At 43.3% G+C, this 19,197-nt stretch overlaps 2 protein-coding genes across 3 annotated transcripts; both read right to left on the bottom strand.

Moving 5' to 3' along the window:
* Window positions 1-565: 565 nt before the first annotated feature.
* Window positions 566-13,762, bottom strand: LOC143331298 (interleukin-31 receptor subunit alpha). 2 transcript variants are annotated; one of them, XM_076748020.1, is made up of 15 exons: window positions 13,717-13,762; window positions 13,275-13,335; window positions 12,186-12,327; window positions 10,956-11,118; window positions 8,679-9,102; window positions 8,189-8,354; window positions 8,017-8,099; window positions 7,467-7,698; window positions 6,012-6,200; window positions 4,990-5,094; window positions 3,892-4,038; window positions 3,086-3,223; window positions 2,911-3,007; window positions 2,640-2,721; window positions 566-2,060 (listed from the first exon to the last, which is right to left on the bottom strand). In XM_076748020.1, the coding sequence occupies exons 3-15, from the start codon at window positions 12,241-12,243 to the stop codon at window positions 1,308-1,310; spliced, it is 2,637 nt and encodes an 878-aa protein (XP_076604135.1). In that variant the 5' UTR covers window positions 12,244-12,327; window positions 13,275-13,335; window positions 13,717-13,762; the 3' UTR covers window positions 566-1,307. The 2 variants fall into 2 exon arrangements, with proteins under 2 accessions (XP_076604135.1, XP_076604136.1); XM_076748021.1 differs by lacking the exon at window positions 13,717-13,762 and having other exon boundaries at window positions 13,275-13,394.
* A 160-nt stretch (window positions 13,763-13,922) lies between these two features.
* On the bottom strand, window positions 13,923-18,801 carry spmap2 (sperm microtubule associated protein 2). The gene is made up of 7 exons (XM_076748022.1): window positions 18,767-18,801; window positions 18,278-18,353; window positions 18,129-18,190; window positions 17,976-18,033; window positions 16,285-16,411; window positions 15,191-15,344; window positions 13,923-15,101 (listed from the first exon to the last, which is right to left on the bottom strand). The coding sequence occupies exons 2-7, from the start codon at window positions 18,337-18,339 to the stop codon at window positions 14,860-14,862; spliced, it is 705 nt and encodes a 234-aa protein (XP_076604137.1). The 5' UTR covers window positions 18,340-18,353; window positions 18,767-18,801; the 3' UTR covers window positions 13,923-14,859.
* Window positions 18,802-19,197: the final 396 nt, after the last annotated feature.

Below are 19,197 nucleotides of genomic sequence, written 5' to 3'. Positions count from 1 at the left end.
CTGCAAACACACTGAATACACTCTGTAGTCTAGAAGATATTGAAGTGATGAAAACACAACAACGAGCACACGAGGTAGGCAGGATGAAAGAGGTATGAACCCAAAGTTTGAATCATCACACAGCATATCTACTGTTTTAATGGTGGTCCACGCATTAGCTGCAAATCTGCACGCTCAAGCACACAAATAATGTAAACCAAAAAGAACTTCAACTCTCAAGTAACCGCAGACCCGTAAGGTGGAACGCCAGTCAGCAGCAGCAGTTTAGCGATAAAAGAGATCTGAATCTGAGGTATGTGAGTTTTAAAAACAAAATGAGATGACTAACAGAGCTGTGACGAGGCCAGAAAGTCCCTGTCCTAACTGTTAATTCATAACAGGAAAAAACAAACAAAGAAACAAAAAAAATGCTGAGGAGAAGAGGCGAGAAAAACTGCATCAGCACATGGAACCAGCTGCACCAGGAGAAAGTGAGCAGCAGGTATATGATGGATGAACTTGCAAGGTTAACTTAATTATTTCAAAGTTAAAGTTCTCATTTCATATTTTTTGTACCCAGTGAATATTCATACACACACATTATAAGCCCAGATAACAACAAAGCAGATAACTTTTTTTTTTTTTTGCTTTCAGCTGTATAATAGCATATTCATAAATAAAAAGCACAACCGTGTATATGTACATAAGACAGTGTTGCAGGTAGTATTTTGTACTATTTACAATCCTCAGTATTCAAGTCAGGGCTCAAACATATTGTACAGCACATGTACCAACGGATTAAAAACAGGAAGTTAGATGAGAATATTGGTATCACTCTGATGTGTATATGGTAAATATGAAGCTATATGAAGCTTAGCTTAGCTTAGCTTAGCACAGGGCTGGAAACAGGGGCAAACACCTAGTCTGGCTCCATCCAAAGGTTAGCAATATGCCTCTGTCAGACCACAAATAATTGTTTTTACACTGAAGATCAAACAAACAAGATATGACCTGTCTATAAGTGAGCTTTAGATGTGCTGGTAGGTCATTTTTTTTTTTACCTTTGGACAGGGCCAGGCTAGCTATGTTTCCAGTCTTTATGCTAAGCTAAGCTACCTAGCTGTTGGCTCAAACTTCATCTTGAACAAACAGACACGAGAGTGGCATCGTCTTTCTCACATGGCCTAACTCTTGGCATAAAAGTCACGGCAAAAATTATAAAGAAACAATGATGAAAGTTTTGATAAAGAGCCATATTTTTTATGGACACTGTAACAAAACAAATCAAAGTTTTATTTCCCTGCATGAAACTATGCAGCAGGGGAGATCTAAGGATCACACTGCAGAGGACAGTAAGATAAATCCACAAAGACAGAGTGAGGAAAAGGTGAAAGCGACGTATTAGAAGTGCCAGAAAGAGCATCGGGGCGAGTGACCGTGTCGGGCTGGAGTGACGGGACCGAGCTATAGAGCACGTGAGAAAAAGAGTGTTGGGGTGACGTGACTGCAGCTGGGTGAAAAAGCAAGACGGAGGAATGAGAGATGCTGCCGAGGTCAGAGGAGGACGCAGGGCTTTGATGCTGCCTCAGAAAATGACCGAAGGTTTCCAGTTCATCTGTTTGTGAAGCAGATGTCGTGGCACTCCTGCCCTGCAGAGACAGCTCGCCGTCTCTACCTGGATGTATCTTAGCGTCATTAATGCTGACAGTGCTGTGCTGCCAGTCATTGGTTTGGAGATAAGAGGGAGACAGGAGGGGTGGAGGAACACGTTTGAGAGTCTGAGAGACGAGGATATTGGAGTAGATGGATGGAAAGGAGGAGAGATCGGTGTTGGAGGCCGTCTTGGCTCTGGTGGAGATTTTGATGCTCTTCTTCTCTGAGTTTCTGGTGTTTTGTGGTGTCTGAGTGCTTGAAACTGGCAGCGGAGAGTAGCGGTGAGAGGAATATGTTTGGAGATTACAGACGCTTTGATAGGCCAGGTCCTTGTCAGGGTTGGAGTTCGGCAGCTTACTTTCATCTAGCAAAATAACTGCAGAGTATTTGATTTCAGTCTTCTCTGCCATGGCAGGCTGCTTCATACTCTGAGGTGAAAAACAAAACAATTTTAATTATTGATCATTTAAAGCCAAGTACAACTGCTAACTCTGTATTTTATTATGTTCCCTTTTGTGGACTCTGCATGCATGTTTACTAGCTTTCATAGTTGTTTCTGAAATCTTTATCCAGTCATGTTTTCACATTTTGTTGGTTGCTTGCAGTAAAAGTTCTTCAACCTACATGCTGTTTGGCTGCACAGCAGGAGTTTGTAATGACTGACCCACTGGCCAGTCTGAGGTTCAAGGGAGCTAAAAATCTGCTTTTGCTGCCATCTAGTGGCTGAATTTTAACCTAGCTGATTAAGGATTGCTTATTGTTAAATGTGGGACAGAATTCAGCTGTTGTTGATGTTTTATATATATTAATATCTAGAAATTGAGCAGCCTACAGGCCTTGATGTGTACCCACCCTGCAGGTGATCTGTTAGGTCACAGAGAACCAAAGGAATCCAGGATCCCAAAGGCTGAATGCTACTGACTTCAAATTCATCCAGACGGAGTGTTTTACTTACAAAATTATTTAGAAGACAGATAATGAGAGAGGGTGCAGGGGTTAAAGGTTACCTCCAAAGCGGTTTTTGGGGTCCAGTGGGCTAAACTGCTATTGGAAGGATCAGGGACGTCTTGACAAAGCTTCTGTTTCACCCTACGAGGTCATTTGTCAGAACAGATATTACAGAAAGAGAAACAAAACGATTTGATAAAATAATCAGCTCATTCCAAATGGAAGTTTTCAGCCAGTTTTGTGCAAAGTAGGCAAAACAGTGAAAGTAGGACACCGAGCTTTGAGTAGGTGTGCGTGTTTGTGCTTGTGTTGTTTAGACAGAGCTCTTACATCTTACTCTGCACCAGGCAGGCCATCAGCACCAGCGCCAGTGTGGTCAGAACGAGAGTAAGGAGGGTGTACATCAATACCGAGATCTCCTCAGAGCCTTCAGACACACAAGATTTAAGATATAACAACATCCTATTTTTATGCAGGGGGCACAGTGATTCTGCCTGTGTCTCACCTTCACCTATGTGCACATTTGTGATGGGCCCAGCTGTTCCAGCTCCAGCGTCAGTGCTGGCCTGCAAGAAGATGTCGTAGTTTCCCGGCAACAGATCGCTCAGAGAGTAACGGTGAGTGTTACCGGGCACAAGTACTCCTGAACAAACAAGAACAGGTACAACACTTACTGTCAATAAGTCTACAGTGACGCTAGCAGCTGTGTTTAGACACAGCTTTGAGCTAAATGCTAATATCAACGTTCTAACATGCTCACAATAACAATGTAAACAAGCTAGCAGGTGTAATTTTTTACCATGTTCAACATATGAGTTTAGCATGTTAGCATGCTAACACTTACTAATTAGCACTGATCACAAAGCACAGCTGGGGCTCACGCCAATGTCATTAGCATGGAAGGTATCTGATCATAAACTACTGGACATGTAATTTTATTTACCAGAAGATGGCGCTAGAGGAGATCACTGAAGATAGGATTCATCCTTTATGCCACATGGATATATTCATTGCAATCCGTCCACTAGTTGTTGAGACATTTCGTTAAAAAGTATAAATGTCAGCTTCATGGTGACACAAGAGAAGAGGTCAATATTTATCCAGATATATGGATCAAAGGTTTGGAGGGACTGACTGACGGACCATCTCTAGAGCTACACTAGAGCTAAAAAGCTGAATATTGAATTTTACAACAAAAACAACTCTCATCTTTCTCTGTGTCATTCAGCAGGCCTGTTACAGCACAGTGTTTGCTGCCTGGGTTTATGCTAAGTGCAGGTCTGCTTTGCCTGTGTGCAGGCTAACACTCACTCTTGGTTGGCTGGCTTCCTGTTGAGTAGCAGACTGTGTAGGTACGGATGAAACCGTGAAGCAGCTCCACAGGTACAGGACTCCAGGTGAGCTCCACAGTGCTGCCAGAGATCTGCTGCACCTGCACTTTTGGACCAGCTGAGGGCACTAGACAGGCAGAGAGATACTGTGAGAGCAGGGAGGGTGGTGAGGATCAACCACAGGACATGTTGTGAGAACTAGGCTTGATCTCTATCTCTGTTCACAACAACTGATACTTTGTGTTTGCTTCAACCAGCTGAGTGGGTTGTGTCTGGCTTGGCAAATGAAGACAGCAACAATCCAGGTAAACAGAACCGACATAGTTTCATGTTCATATTTTATCAGCACACCAGCAGAGGCGTTAATAAAATGACAAGCAGCAACTGGAGCTGATTTCCAATCATTTGAAGTCAGTTGCACTTGATATCTGCCAGATGCTTTTTATCCAGCATGACGAAGACAACACCGTCAGATCAAATGTGGACAGATCGCCTCATAATCACTCCATCACCAAGTCATCAGCTTTTATATTGGAGTAACAAGCTCCAATCGATTGTTCCATTTAGAGAGCACATAAAAAACAGCCTCTAATGATGCACTCTATACAAGCTGCTGCAGTTTCCTACTATAAAAATACAAGAGAACAAAAGTACAGCAAGGATCCAAAGTACAACAGAGTATAACAGTACAGCTCACGATACCATGGATGCACGCTGGAAACGACGAAACGACCTTTTGTTTTCTCATGATAAAGGTTGATTATCTCATTATCTCCAAATAAAAAAGCGTGTTTTCACAAGATAATGAATTGATGAACTCGTGATTTTAAGCATTTAAAAATGAATAATTGTAATATGATATATCCCAGAACATGGGCACTGTAGTTCATTTTGAGCTGATCACACATATACCATCCAGCTATTTTAGGAAATTACCAGGCCTCAGGTATCTGTGTGTGACCCATTTCATCTACACTTACATCTTATCTCTTATATCTTTGGTGGTAATAAGTCAGATGGACTAACATATTGTTGGTTGCACCTTTTTCATTGAATCTATACTATGGAGATCACGTACCTCCTTCACGTGTATAGATGTTGACTGTCCTGCTCTGTCCCGCCCCTCGTTCACCATACAGAGCTTTGACAGAAACAACATAACGCTCCATTGGCTGTACACCCTCTGAAACAACACAAAGATCACAGTACTCATTAGTGTCCAAATAAATATGCTAAGTCTACTACTGTTCCACAACTACTTGCTTCATCATTTCACCCTGAAAAAAGGCAAAAAGAACATAATATTTTACACATTAAAGGTACTTTGTGTTACACATTAAAGGTACTTTGTGGAACTTTCAGAAAATCTTTGTTATTAATGACACCAGTGGCCGTTAAGTGAACTGCAGTCAGCCTCTTGTTGCTCACACTCTGTGGGCGTGAGCGAGCGTCATCCTGCCAAAACAGTGACGTAGTTTTCCAGATTACTTTCACAGCTAATGTTACGGACCAAACACCGCCAGATGCACGCTGCGTAGCTGAATCACAGCTAGCAGGCTAACCTTAGCTTAGCTTAGGTTACAGTTAGCTAGTTTGCCGCCCCTGCCTCACGTCACTCATAGCTAGTAGAAAGCAAACATTAGTTATATACCTTTGCTTTGTATTATGCCATCATTTATTGTCAAAAGAAAATCTAAACTGTTTCATGGGTCACGTTAGCTGGTGAAGTAATTTGGCAAGCTCCTCAACGCACATATCGACTCAGCTAATATTTAGTTAGTGATGATGTTAGCGAACATGCAAGCTAACCTTAGCCAGCTGTGCCACAATATCACACTGTATTTCACATGGTTTGCAGTCCTGTTAGCTTTGACTTTGGACTTGTGTTATGGTGGGTACCAGCCATTTGCTGATGTTAGCAGACTCCATTTTTAAGCTAACGTTAGCTAATGTTGCGCACTGTTGGCACTTTAGGGAAGTAGAAGAAAGGCAAGGGACAAGGGAGCACATAGACACACACACTCAAGTTTTCCAGAAACATTCTTACACATTCTTACATATTGCACGTTTATTTTGTTGTATGTGTTGTTGGATTACTACCTGTGATCACCAGCGCTGTACACGATCTATTCAACCTTTCCCAATGCAGGATGCTGCTGTTTTGCTCTCGAACAGCAAACCACTCCACCAGAAAGCCATTCGTTGACTGATCAACTGGAGCAGTCCAACGGACATCCAAGCTGCTATCATCCAGTGGACTCACACTGATTTGGCTGGGAGGTGGTGGCTCTGAAGAGAAATAAAAGGAGAAGATGGTGAGGAGAAAGAGGCTGGTAGGCATATGTGACGTGCAAAACATCAAATGCACATGAGTATTACATTCAGTAATATTATTACAATAGCAATATTACAATAATGTAATAATGAATGTCCAGTAGGCCCTCAAATCGTCTGCTGGACAGGAGACAAATTACGGAAAAGCCTGAAAAAATGAGCAGAGAAACATAACAAACATTTTTGGAGCAACGTTTTAGTGGAGTATCCTTGAAATGAAGTACTTCAAGTCATCCCACTACTTCTAAAGGCAAGAACGATTACTCCTGTTCTGACACGCGGCTGTCATCGTTAGCTTTGTTCTGGATGTGTCACACTGCTTCCCTTATCTCTGCCAAACAACTCCGTGTTTGAAAGCACACTTTCAGACAATCTCTTCTCCAAGCTGTTCATTGTTTCACTCTGTTGGACACAAAAAATTGTGAAGAAAGACAAATGAGACCTTGAAGGAACCTGCCTCCACACACCTGGTCTGCCACTGTGTGAAGTGGGCCTGATGGCAGATTGTTTGATGTTTCAGAAAGTTAAAAACTGACCATAACATCCCTTTGTTCCAACTTCAGAAAGGTAGTGGGAATTGTTTCAGAGGCTCTGAGACAATCCAACAAGCACTTTATTTGAAGCATACTGATGCCAGTAGACAGTGCTCTCCACTTACATCAACACCAAATGAGGGACTATCTTTCAGAGGATGGTATTCATCCCTCTGCAAGAGTTCCAGAGACTCGGCCTGAGGGAGCACTGAAACTGCACTAGCGACTCACCTTACTAAGAGAGTTTATACTGGAGTTTCTTCAGTTTGGACCCATCTCTAAATTGCAGTCAAAGCCTGTTTAAACTGATCAAAATAACTACATTTGGTTGTAGAAGTTCAGTCTAGGGTGATGATGCAGCAAAGCAGCCATGACTACACCTTGATGTCATGACCCACTGAGGAATTTAAAGATTCAGTGTGTAGGTTTTAATGACTTCTAGCTGTGAGGTTACAGATTGCAACCAGCTGAATACGCCTTGTTTCACCCTCCCCTATGGTGGACAATAAAAATCATGAAATATGTGATAGTGGCTCCGTAGAGCCAGTTTTTGGCTTGTCTGTTCTGGGCTACTGTAGAAACAGGGCAACATTGCGGACGCTGTGGGAGAGGATCCACTCAGGTAACCCCAACACAATGGTTGATTCACCCTAAATCCCACACACTGGACATTTGAGTGAGAGCCTACCTGTCTCAAAAGCTCCAAGGAACCATATTCGGGCTTCAGGGGAGGCCCCTTCAGAGGTGGAGGCCGTCAGAGCACAGGAGCACCGTCCAGCAGGGAGGCGCAAGCTACAGGAAGTACTTGTATTGGTCAGATCTGTGCAGCTGCCACGATCCCTCAGGACCTGAGCATTTTCTGTCTGACAATTCACACTGAAGAAGAGAACTTTGCCATTGGCTAGATGGCGAGGCAAGGGCTGAACAGCGTGAAAAGAAAAGAGATGGAGGTTTAAATCAGAATTCATATTAACAGAGATTTTATGAACATTTATTCTCTTGCTCTCTTTCTCCAGCTTTCTCAGCTTCCCTCTCAACATGAATCAGACTTATGCAACAAATAAGTAATTTATGGGAGATATAAAACCAAATTAGGCACAGTCATTGAGGAGGTGGTGATTAAAAACTAATCAAATCCAAAAGTTATTAAACTGTAAAACTCAAAAGCTCAGAGTGATAAAAGGAGTCAAAATGTGTGCACTCATGACTCTAATTCACACACAATTCAACACACACACCTTCCAGAGCAGCGAGACGAGTCTCCAGCCGTTCTTGTCTGTTTGTTTCACTCGCCTCCAAAGTGCTGGGGCTGCAGATGGAGCTGGTGGATGGAAGGAGGGGAAAATGTGAAAAATAAGAGACTCTCAACAAAACACAATACACAAGTCTGTCAGCTCTGCTTCCTCTCACCGTCCTCTCCTGTCCTCCCCCGGCTGGCATTGCTCCACGGGCTCCAGGGGCTCTGTGAACTCCGGAAGCTGTGGCGAAGCTTGATGGTGTATAAGGTGTCAGGTCGGAAGAGGCAAGCCAGGAAGCTGTTGTCTCTCACTGTCACATTTTCAACCTGAGCATTAAACTGTGTAGGAAGGAGAAACGGGACAGAGTGAGGTGAGGATTGACGTGAAGAAACTACACGACACATTTGTCTTTAATCAAGTCTTTATTCTTGTAAGTTGCTACATGAAGCCTTTTAACAATGATAATAAGTCTTTACATTATATTCCCATTTGCATCTCCAAACTAGGCGCGTGCTGAACACCATCTACTGTCGGTAATCCACTGACTATGGATAAATACCTCATACAGCCACACTATCCCTTTAAGATACTGCACCTCGCACCTTTACTTTATGCATTACTTTCCTTCATGCAGGTGTATGTGTGTTTGTGTTTGGGCAGACCTGCCCCTGTGCTGCGAACTCAATTTGGGATATCAGGTTTCCGCCTTTGATTTCAGAATAAGACACAGGGAAGGATCCCAAGGTGCCGGTCCAGGTTATATTCAGACATCGAGGTCTCCCTCTGACCGGTTTAACGTTGTTCAAGGACACTGGAGGCAACATCACTGAGAAAGACAGGACAAAGAGACTGAGAGAGAAGTAAGAGGGGAACAATAAGGAGCATATAAGAAGCACAGCAACCTCACCTTCAGTCCTACCAGACTGACACCGCCGCTGTGATGATACGTCCCGGCTCTGACTGTGTGCTGTGACGGTGATGCAAAAAAGAAACCTCACTGAAGAATTGCTGATCGCAGTGCAGCTGGTTTCAGACGTGGTGCAGGTGAACATATTCAGAGGGCTGTTTGTTGCTGAGGGCTCAGCTCTGTGCATCCCCAAATCCATGCAAACATAGAAACACACACACACACACGCAAGGATATGTAAACAATGTTCATCTGATGGCTGCTCTTGCCTCTGGCACAGCAATCAACAAGCACACGTAACACACAAACAGCTACGAAACCACAAGCCCAAAGCGTGGAACGCCTTCTCACGTACACTGATATATATGGACATGTGTCAGGTGCCTGCATACATTTGCATGTATGCAAAGCTCACACATGCTGTGCAGAAACTCAGCCAACCCATCTCATCTCCATTTGAGACACCGTGTCACCACTACTTTTGGGCAAAAAAACAGCAAACCAATGTTGCCAAATGAACAGATCGTGAGGTGGAAACTGCGTGACTCTTATCGTCGCAGTGTATCAAACCCGCCATCAAAGCGTCACACGCATGTAACATTCAAAGCTTATTACAAAACCAAGCATTTGCATACAGCACATGGAGTTAGTATCAAACAGTAATGCTGGCACAAACTTTCAAACACTCCCTCATGCAAAAACACAACGGTTTGCTATTGCTGAACGGGGACTTGGATAATTCAGTTTGACTGGATCTTATGCGTGTCATAAACACTGATAAACACACCGCAGATAAGCCAACTGCTGGATCATTCTTGCACTAAAATAACTTTTATCATATGAGATTTTGAAAGAAACCATCCTATGTGTTTTTAGGGAACTATCAGGCAATCACAGGAAACGTGTGAAAAGGCTTCATTTTCCTAGTGTAACACACACTGAACACATCAGTTATCAAAGGCACATCTAAGACAATATCAGACTATTTATTTCCTGCTTACCAGCCACTCGGTGGATAAGGCTTTTTTCAGCTCTACAGAATGTCTGAACTTCACGTAATGTGGGTTTTTCAGACAGACTGCAGACGTAAACTGGAACCAACTTCTTACTAATAATAACCGATGGAGGACTTGTTACACAAACTCTGATAAAAATGTTTGTTTGCAGAAATATTAAAAAAAATTAATTCACGTCTTAAGGGATTTAACAAAATTTAAGTGGTGCTGCCGAATTTGCATTTTCACAGAGTGAATATTCTGCTGTTTTTTTTAAATTTCCTTAACGTCAACAGGTGTTGCTTATGTAGTTATTTAAGTTTATAGAGCTTCATTATTGTCCAAAAACTACTAAAAACACAACAATGAACCACACAGTTGCATGAGCAAACATGGGCACTGTAGATTATTCTGTGTCAATCTGTGTTGTTAAAATGAAATTACATATTTGTGACACACTTTTAAAGAGCCCACAGAGGTTAAACACCGGGGGCTGAATGAGGATGAGAGCTGAAACGTTTTCAAGCATCTACAACCAAGTCCAGCTGCCCTACATTCAACCGTCCTGGGGGAACATTAGTGTTATTGTTTAAGGTAAAACTGGAAGAAACGAGTGGAGAAACACAGATGCAAATATATCCATACAGGAAACAAAGGCTCACTGAATCGCTGACGAGTATTAAAACGATGCACAAAGTCGTGCTTTGGCCTTCACAGTCAGCAGATCCCAGCTGAACCCCTACTAAAGATTTTTTGCTTGAGTGTCTGACAGCATCTCCTCCACCCTCCTGTTTTTTTTTTTTTTTTGAAGATGTTCAAAAGGAGGCTTGTGTGTGGCCTTGTTTTCCCCTTTAATTTGCATCCAATTGTAAATCTATGGATAAACAGAATATCTTTGAAGTGTGAGATAAAACACCGGACAACAATACAAAGAAATGCGATGTGCATCACAAAACCTGCATGAACTGAAGCTGTTTCACATACTTGTATGTGTTGAAGCATCACTTCTAATAAATTCAGGGAATGTTTTGTCTCACCTAGCAGGTATCCTCTCTACTTGCAGGGTGTAGTGCGTCGCTGGGGTGTCTCCAGCCTCCCAGCGGCAGGTAACGTTAGCTCGATTCAGGAACACGCAGGCAATTAGCCGCGGGGGCCGGGGGACAGTGTTGGGGTTTGTCATGGAGAAGGGTGGAGACAAGACTGAGGATGGAGAGAGGATGGAGTTAATGGAGCGGAGGGGCAGACTGTGAGTCCTCCGTGAGGAAGTCTGGAGTTTGTGGCTTGTCATATAGCTTTTTCCAGGATAAAGAAAAAATGTGCAGAACACAGATATAAGGACGGGCAAAAAGAGGAACGTGGGACAGATTAGCATTCAGGAAATAAGTGAATCTGCTCTGTGAGCTAACTGTTGATGCACATCAGCACTTAAATCCTTCATGACAAACTCATCAAACCAGACCTTAAGAGAATCTGAATCCAATCTAACCGTGAAGGATGCACACAATTTATCTTGTCAAATATTTATGAACGGCTGCAACTGCTATTTGGCCTGAGCAGAAGCTCAGACAAGACTGTACACGAAGCTTGCTTTCGTCTAACGACTCACCGTGGCAGCCCAGCTTGCCTCTGGGTATGTGTGGAGATAATCAACATGATTGCACCAGGTCTCACATACTGGTAGCTTTTTAATAAATATGTTGGGGGCTGGAGGAACCTTTATCTCGAACATCTTTGGGAGCTTGGGAATTCTTGTCTGTACTGTATTTAACTGTGTCACAACGCTGCTGCTTCTGTGTTTCATTTGTTCCTGGAGGGCAATCGTTGATGTTATTTGCATGTTTGTCTTTTCATTTTCTTCTTTCTGATTTTTGCTTCAAGAAATAAAGTGGTCTCCTCCCTCACAAAATGTTAATGCCTTTTGGGGGCAACTTGCAACTCCACACTTTGACATACATGGTCTACTGCTAACTGTGTGCTAACATGCTAGCAATGGTGAAGCTATCAGACATAGTGTGTCTGTCAGAACCAGATAAATAAGCAGGCATAATCGACAGACATATCGATGCAATGTATCCGTCCAAACCAGTTAAACCACAACATGAGCAGCTGTGGTAGTAACTTTGATTACATGATCTCATTTACATAACGAATCATCATTTTTTCCAATGTGATTTGTGTCCTCCAACCACTAACAGCACTCACACAAAGATCAGCACTTGGGTCTAACTCAGCCAGTCTGCTCTGGATTAGAAAGGAGAGGAGGTTACCCAGGACGAGTCCGGCCCCCAGCAGGCAGGTCCACACCAGAGCCGGCTTCTGCTCCATGAACACAGGCAGGTCTCTCCTGGTGCTGCAGCTCTGCTCAATCTCTTTCCCACATCACACTACCGACCACTCAGCAGGAGGATCCTGCAGTTTAAACAGAAATATGGCAGCAAACTGTTTTCATCCTGTCAAATTTAAAAAATGACAGTGCCAGCGCAGGCTGCCCAAGAATGACTCAATTCAGTGGTTACATTTCATAATTTGCTTGAAATAGCTTCCCGTGAAGTAGTTTCACTACAGCTTTTTCATTTTTCAATCATTGCAACATAAGACGTGTTTCAGCTAATATGAAGCGCAGCAGTTTTGTCCAAGCAGGGACAATTTGACTTCCTAAAGTGGGTGTGGTGGGTTTGACTGTGTAGTTGGGTGGATTGTCACAGGTTCCTGCATCAAAATGAAGGCAGAAATTCAGGTCTGACCTTTTACCGTCAGCAGCACAGAAACATCACCTGGGTGTAAGAGATCAGACTCATCGTGACGATGCTCCAAACATGAGGGAGCAGAGTCACATTTTCCATTAATGTGAATCCAGAGTGTGAAATTCATAAATGGGTTTACTGTTCGATACACCTGTAAAATCTTCAGTGAACACTCTGCATAAAATCCAATCTTGTAAAGCTTATGATTTTCAGATTGTGGTGGCCCTGAGCGAGAAGTGAGTTCACTCATTTTTGGGACTGCTGGTTGTGGCGGCATTATAGTTGGACTGAGAGCAAAATGTACCTAAAGTAGTTGTAACAAGTAAAAGTAATCAATAGACATTATTATCTCTGATGCAACAACACGCAGCGTTTCAGTGTTGCAGCTGGTCGAGGTGACCTCTGATATTAACTACACTGCATACACACGTCATACATAATAATCAGTTTATAGTCTTGATGGTTGTCAAAAGTAACAGCATTAGTCCACTGTCAGTCACTCTGCAGTGGAGGGATGTCAAAAACTTCTCTTTTCAAGTTATGATCGTCACAACTATGACTGCGAATTTGCTCGATAGATCAATTAATCAATTCAGAAAATGGTGAAAATACCTTTCCCAAGCTCCTTGATTCCAAGGTGATCTCTTCCAATTGTCCGTTTTCCCGCGACCAACTGTTCAAAACAAAAATATATTCCGTCTGTAAGCATATAAAACAGAGCTGAAATCAGCAAACCTTTTATATATGTGCTATAAATAAAATAATTGCACAGAGCAAAACATTTAAGATACGTTTAAAATGTCATGAAGTGCCTTTACACAACATTGGAAATAAATAAATCTCTTTTAGAATAAGTTAATTAAAGCTTTTACTGTTCTGTCGCCAGTTATCTCATAAACAGAAAAGACCACAGATGTTATCAAATTACAAAGTTACACATTTCCCGCTACTTCAAACTATCCACCTTTCTCTGCCTGTTAAGGATGTAATCGTTGCATTTCACGTTAAACTACCAATCTGCAGCCTCCTGCGCCTGCTGGAGTAAGTAACTTACCCCAGAGTTTGAGCTGAGGTGAAGATCAGAGACGCTTGAAGCGCATGAGTGACGGAGATTGAGTGAAAAGTCCGCTTACCGGCGTCCGCTCCGGCAGCGTGCGCGTCTGTGTGAGGCGGCCGCCCCTCAGCCCGGAGGCAACACATCTGTTCCGCCCACCTGTTCCACAATGACCCAGGCCCCGCGCGGGTTCCTAAAATGAGGTACGGGGTCCCCTCGGGGATCGCGGGAAGCTTTCCGCGGAGGTCGGAAATAGAAGAAGTGATTTCACTTTTATTTAACACGTGAGATTTAACAAAACAACAATAAAGGCTTAAAAAAGGAAACAGATTTCACGTTGTCCACTTTCAGTAGGTTGACAGCAGGCAGACAAAATCTCAAATGATGGCTTGTGGATTCATCTGGATTTTGTGACAGAAAAACACCTTAAAGGACCTAACTGTTTGCTCCCTCTGTGCAACTGCAGTTTTGTGGTTCATTGAGCCTTTTGCATAGTGTTTCAACATTTCACTGCAGAGCTGACTCACCGGCTCTGTGCCTCGTGTCAACAATAACTAAAGACAACAATTAAGAAGTGAGGGATGTGTGCTGCAGGTGTGCTGCAGGATGTCTCAAAGCAATTTCAGCTGCAGTTCACAATGTCTCCCCGATGTTCTGTTTGATTTCATGGTCTGACTGTGACGTTCCTGCGATTCCGCAAGTTCATAATTGACTGACAAACATGAGCAAAAGACAATGATTTACACAGGTGCCTGTGATGTATTCATGATGCCATTCAACAGAGTATGACTGATGACCCCCAAAAACAGTGCTACGCAGAGCAGCTTCATACTTTAACTTCAGTCTTTTCCTGAAAGTGTCCTGATGAGTTGTGGTTCGAGAAGCACATTGCAGAACTGAAGGGTTGCTCCTGAGCTCAGAGGAGGAGAAGAAGTGGAAAACGTAGTTTTCAGTGATTCCAGTGAGTCCAGGGTGGCGAGTAAACAAGGTCACACACAGTAGAGTGCAGCTGTCTTTCATCTGCACAGTTGTGTAGCAGAGCAGAAAATAGGCCTTTGTCGTGGTTTTCCAAGGAAACAACTTTGTCACAAAGAGGAAAAGGAGAACAATCAGCTCTCCTCCAGGGACCAGACCTCCGCTCTCCTAGTTTGAGCTACATTTGCGAGGCAGAGGCAGGCAGAGCTGTTGTATCCGAGGCGATGGGCTGGCAGAGCGGGCTGCCCGGCTAACCACGTACGGGTCATATCCCTCGAACAGAGCCTTCCTCTCTTTGGGGCTGGACAGCTCAAGAACTCTCTGGCTGGCCACGTAGCTTCTGGCTGCTCTGGAGACGAGGCGACACACTGAGCGCTCCCCTTCAAACTTGGGGTGGTCGCGCTTTGGGGCTGCGAAGACAAAAGCAATCATGTGAAACAGCGAGTAAAATACGTCAAAAACCCACCCAAAACATTGCACGACGGCAAGACGGACTTACTAGCAAGTAGCTCTATGTGTGCAGATGCTTTGCAGGGTATGTGGGTGACGGGCACAGGTTTAGATTTGTGGCCCTCCTGAGCCGGCCTTCTTTTAGGTTGGGCGAGCTGGCAAATTCGTGACGTGGGGACCGACGTCTGCGTCGCTCTGTTTAACTACAATCACATTTCAGGTCACCAGTGAGATTATATTACACACACACGAGCAAATATAAAGGTGTGAGCACCTCAGAATCGGAGCAAATACGTTGCTTAAGGGCCGACAGTGTAGGTCTGTCAGTCGGTTGGTCGGCAACTTTAATCCAGACAGAAATATAACATCCAATTGTTAAGGAGCACGACAGACTCTATGCCACTAAACATCAGCATGTTAGCATGTTAGCACTGTCATTGTGAACCAGACAGGAGCATTTAACTCCACGGAGCTGCTAGCTTGGCCCTGACTCTTTGTCTTGTTGAATTGTGGGAAAGTCAAAAACAAAATGAAACAAAGATTTATGTGTAATTTCGTCTTCTGTTCTGTGAAATGCTGACAACAGCAAATCAGATTTGCCTATTGTTTCCTCAAAGTGCAGAACCAGCAGCATTATACATTGTAAATGAGCCATTCATGCTCAGCGCAGTCAGAAAGTTCAACCATACCTTGTTCATTCTACTCTAGCAAAGTACAATAAGTCTGCTGTGGCTTATTAGACTCAGTGTAGTAAAACTGCCTTAAAGTTTTGGTTTCACCTCCTGTATTCAGGCAGCTTAATATCTGCAAGTTAAAATGCAAAAGTTCCAGGATGTGTTAATAGCTAAAGGCACATGTACAAAAAGCAACTTAAAGAAGGCAAAAACAACTGTTATCACTTGTACAATCAGGAAACTACAAACCCTGTGAAACCACAGTGGGCAAAGCGACAAAAATTCTCACTGACAACCTTTAAATCCTTCAAGTTCGACTGTCAGACTTTAACTCGACAGCTGGGCCTTACTAACACAGTTGGCTGGGGAGTTTAAAAGATGTTCATGGCACACTTGGAAAGCTGCCAGCTACCTCATGATCTCCTACATACAGAGCGGTTTGGCAGGAAACGGAGTGTGTGTTACTCACAGGGGCCAGCAGCGGCCGATCCGGCTGCCAGCCAGCTGCAGGGGCCCGAGGTTGAGCGAGGCTGCACAGCCTGCTGGATGCAACGGCCCTGAGAGCCCATTCACTCACCTCCCATACGGGAGAAATTCTAGGGAAGAGAAAATAGACAAACAAAGGAGGCAGAGGAGGAGGAGGAGAAAGTAAGAGGGCAAACGAGAGTGTGAGTAAGAGAAGATGCAGAGAGAGGAGAGTTAGGTTGGGGGGGGGGGGGGGGGGCGAAAAGGTAAAAATAACAGAGGAGGAAAGAGGAAGGAGGGAAGTGGGCAAGGCGGCAGATAAGAGCAAACGACACGAGAAGAGGATAGAAAAATAAAGGTGTCCTGGGGTGTTTTCTTGTCAACAACTTGAAGCCTAACAAACACACTGAACAAACAGTTATTTGACCTAACTGTTATTTAGATTCACTGAACCAATAGGATTACTGTCACTTTTTCACTTGTTTTTTCAAATTTTCATCAGATAAGCCATTTTTTTTATGTTGTATATGAGATAAAGGTTTTTTCAATGAACATCAAAATGTTGCTTATTAAGTGTATATTGTGATCCACATGTGTCTGAAGTTTGAATCTAACAGGTGAAGTCAGGACAAAGTGCGGCCATTGTTTGCTTTGGCTGTCCTGTTCAGGAGTGTGAACCCATCAGCAGGAATGTGCACTGTGTCGCTCATGTGGGCGTTCATATGTACAAGAACAATGAGCCCATATATACATACATATATAATACATTGCTCCATAGTGCTACTAGGGGTCAAAAACACAGGGCTTCTTTTAATGGGCTTTCTTCTATTTGGTTTATTGAACACTATACTATGTCTATGAAATAAAATATCAGACTTCATCAGAGATAAAATGACGATACGCCCTGAAAATGTCTGAAATTCAGTGTCTGACATTAAGAAATCTGCGCAATTCTTAGATGAAAGCTGGCATTTAAAGTCTCAAATAATAGCCAGGGGCCTGCACATAACACATAAAGCCAGTCACTAATAAAACACACTGTGCAGGCGACAGCCGCTATGCTAAATTCAGTATTATTGACATTACCACAACACAGAGCTGTCATGTTGTTTCTTCTTTGTTGTACTCCTGATGAGACAAAGTCCAAAAAAGCCTAAAGTCAACTTCATTGTTGACACCGTATGTACTGAAAATAACGTTTGTCACAGTCCCGCAGTTTGTGTGCTGATGGTGATTGGTTAATCTTTAACAGGAGGGACGGCCAAAACCTTAACCCAACTTAATAAAGCAAAAACTACATATGCAGGCAGACCAGACTGACAGGTTAACAACCCCTCTGCCCCTGCACTCCAGGGGGTGGAGAGGGGGCACGGCAGGGTAACAAGGGCCATGAGTTTTGGTCCTTTAGCAAACGAGGGGGGTGGCATCCCCCCCTCATCCTTCCCTAAATCACCTGCTGCTCCTGATTAGTGTGAAGCTACCACAAAACTCAACACTTACTAACTTTTTTTTTTTTTTTTTTTTTCAAATTAAAAGCCTATCTACAATGGGGAAGCTGCAGAACTTAAACTAGAAATAAAGGCCTGTCACAAATAAAGGCGTGGATCTCTGTGACACACACAGGAAAAAAGAAACCGCACATGCAGTAGTAGTAACATTTTTTGCATTAATTATAGTAGAATTTGTTATAATTACGTGGCTTGAGTGCAGAACTTTTTACTTCTACATAGCTCCGACCAGCGAGGGGTTAACTCTAGAAAGACAAACAACAATTATGCACATCATCACAAAGAGGCAGAACAGGGCAGGTTTGTAAACGGAAGAAAAAAAAGTTTAGAGTGAAAGAACCTGTTTCTGTGGTGGATCCAGTCGTTTCCGGTGGCAGCTCATCCAGCCAGTAAACAGAGCGACTGGGAAAAATAAAAATAAATAAACAAACATCATCATCATCAGAGAAAGGGAGGCAGGTGGATCCAGAGGGGCTCACTCGGACCTACCGGTCTGGAAATCTGAGTCTGTTGGGTTTGGGTCGAGCCAGCCTCTGTGTCCGAGTTGCCATTGAAACCGATGAAGCTGATGGGGGAACAGAGCGCATTGCTGCTGACATCGTCCCATAATCCATCCACCGTTACAATGACAGACCCCCTCACCAACATCAGACGGACAGAACGCGCCCAGGGATAAACTGACATGCAGAGCTTCGTATCACAAAAAATGATTTTACACATTAAAATGAATAAATACATGTATTAATTTATAGTCAAAGTTATCATGTACTACTCTCTATTGTTTATCAAACGTCTCCAAACGCTTTGAACCCATCAAAAACGTCCTTTACACCCTCTAAGAAGAGCAGAAACTAACCACAGGATGAATTTTACCTTTAAATCAATAAGCCCACAGATACAGATAGTCGTCAATCTTGAACTGATAATAGTCCTTTTTAAGCTTAAAGCAACACTGAAGTTTGCCTGTTCTGCACCTACCTGCAGTCGCTCGTTCTCTCGCGCTGATACCGACACCTGCTGGTTGCTAGGGGATCAGGTGACGCTGGTCGAGTCCAGTATACCGAAGATCGTCTATGAGCAGGGAGGGTCAAGATGGCCAACTCTGCCTTCCCGTGCAGTGACATATTTCCCCATTAATTACACAACAGCTGCAAAGCGAGGGCTGAAACATATCCAGGTTTTCTTCTCAAGCTGAGAGGTCTCAGTTAATGCTTTGTGTTGTGGTCACAGTGAGCTCTCCAAAAACACCTGTTTGGAACATTCCACAGGTAAACAGGCTGATTGATAACAGGTGATAGTGTCATGATTGGGTATGAAAGGGACATCCTGGAAAGGCTCAGTCATTCACAAGCGAGGATGGAGCGAGGTTCACCACTTTGTGAACACATGATTGTATTTTATTATTAAAA

This window comes from Chaetodon auriga, chromosome 14, assembly GCF_051107435.1.
Source record: "Chaetodon auriga isolate fChaAug3 chromosome 14, fChaAug3.hap1, whole genome shotgun sequence".
In the NCBI taxonomy this organism is placed as follows: Eukaryota; Metazoa; Chordata; class Actinopteri; order Chaetodontiformes; family Chaetodontidae; genus Chaetodon; species Chaetodon auriga.
The sequence above is the reverse complement of the archived record's forward strand: the minus strand, read 5'-3'. Positions and strand labels throughout refer to the sequence as shown.

Bases quoted from the DNA above. Each gene is read 5' to 3' on its own strand.
- LOC143331298 (XM_076748020.1), bottom strand. From the start codon at position 12,243: ATGGAGCAGAAGCCGGCTCTGGTGTGGACCTGCCTGCTGGGGGCCGGA. The intron at 6,201-7,466 runs GTAGGCTCTCAC...ATTTCTCTTCAG, and splicing joins CCTTGGAGCTTTTGAGACAG to AGCCACCACCTCCCAGCCAA. The intron at 4,039-4,989 runs GTACGTGATCTC...CTGCCTGTCTAG, and splicing joins CATCTATACACGTGAAGGAG to TGCCCTCAGCTGGTCCAAAA.
- spmap2 (XM_076748022.1), bottom strand. From the start codon at position 18,339: ATGGCAACTCGGACACAGAGGCTGGCTCGACCCAAACCCAACAGACTC. The intron at 16,412-17,975 runs GTAATTATAACA...TCTCTTCCCTAG, and splicing joins AAGTTCTGCACTCAAGCCAC to AATTTCTCCCGTATGGGAGG. The intron at 15,345-16,284 runs GTGAGTAACACA...ATGTGATTGTAG, and splicing joins ATCGGCCGCTGCTGGCCCCT to TTAAACAGAGCGACGCAGAC.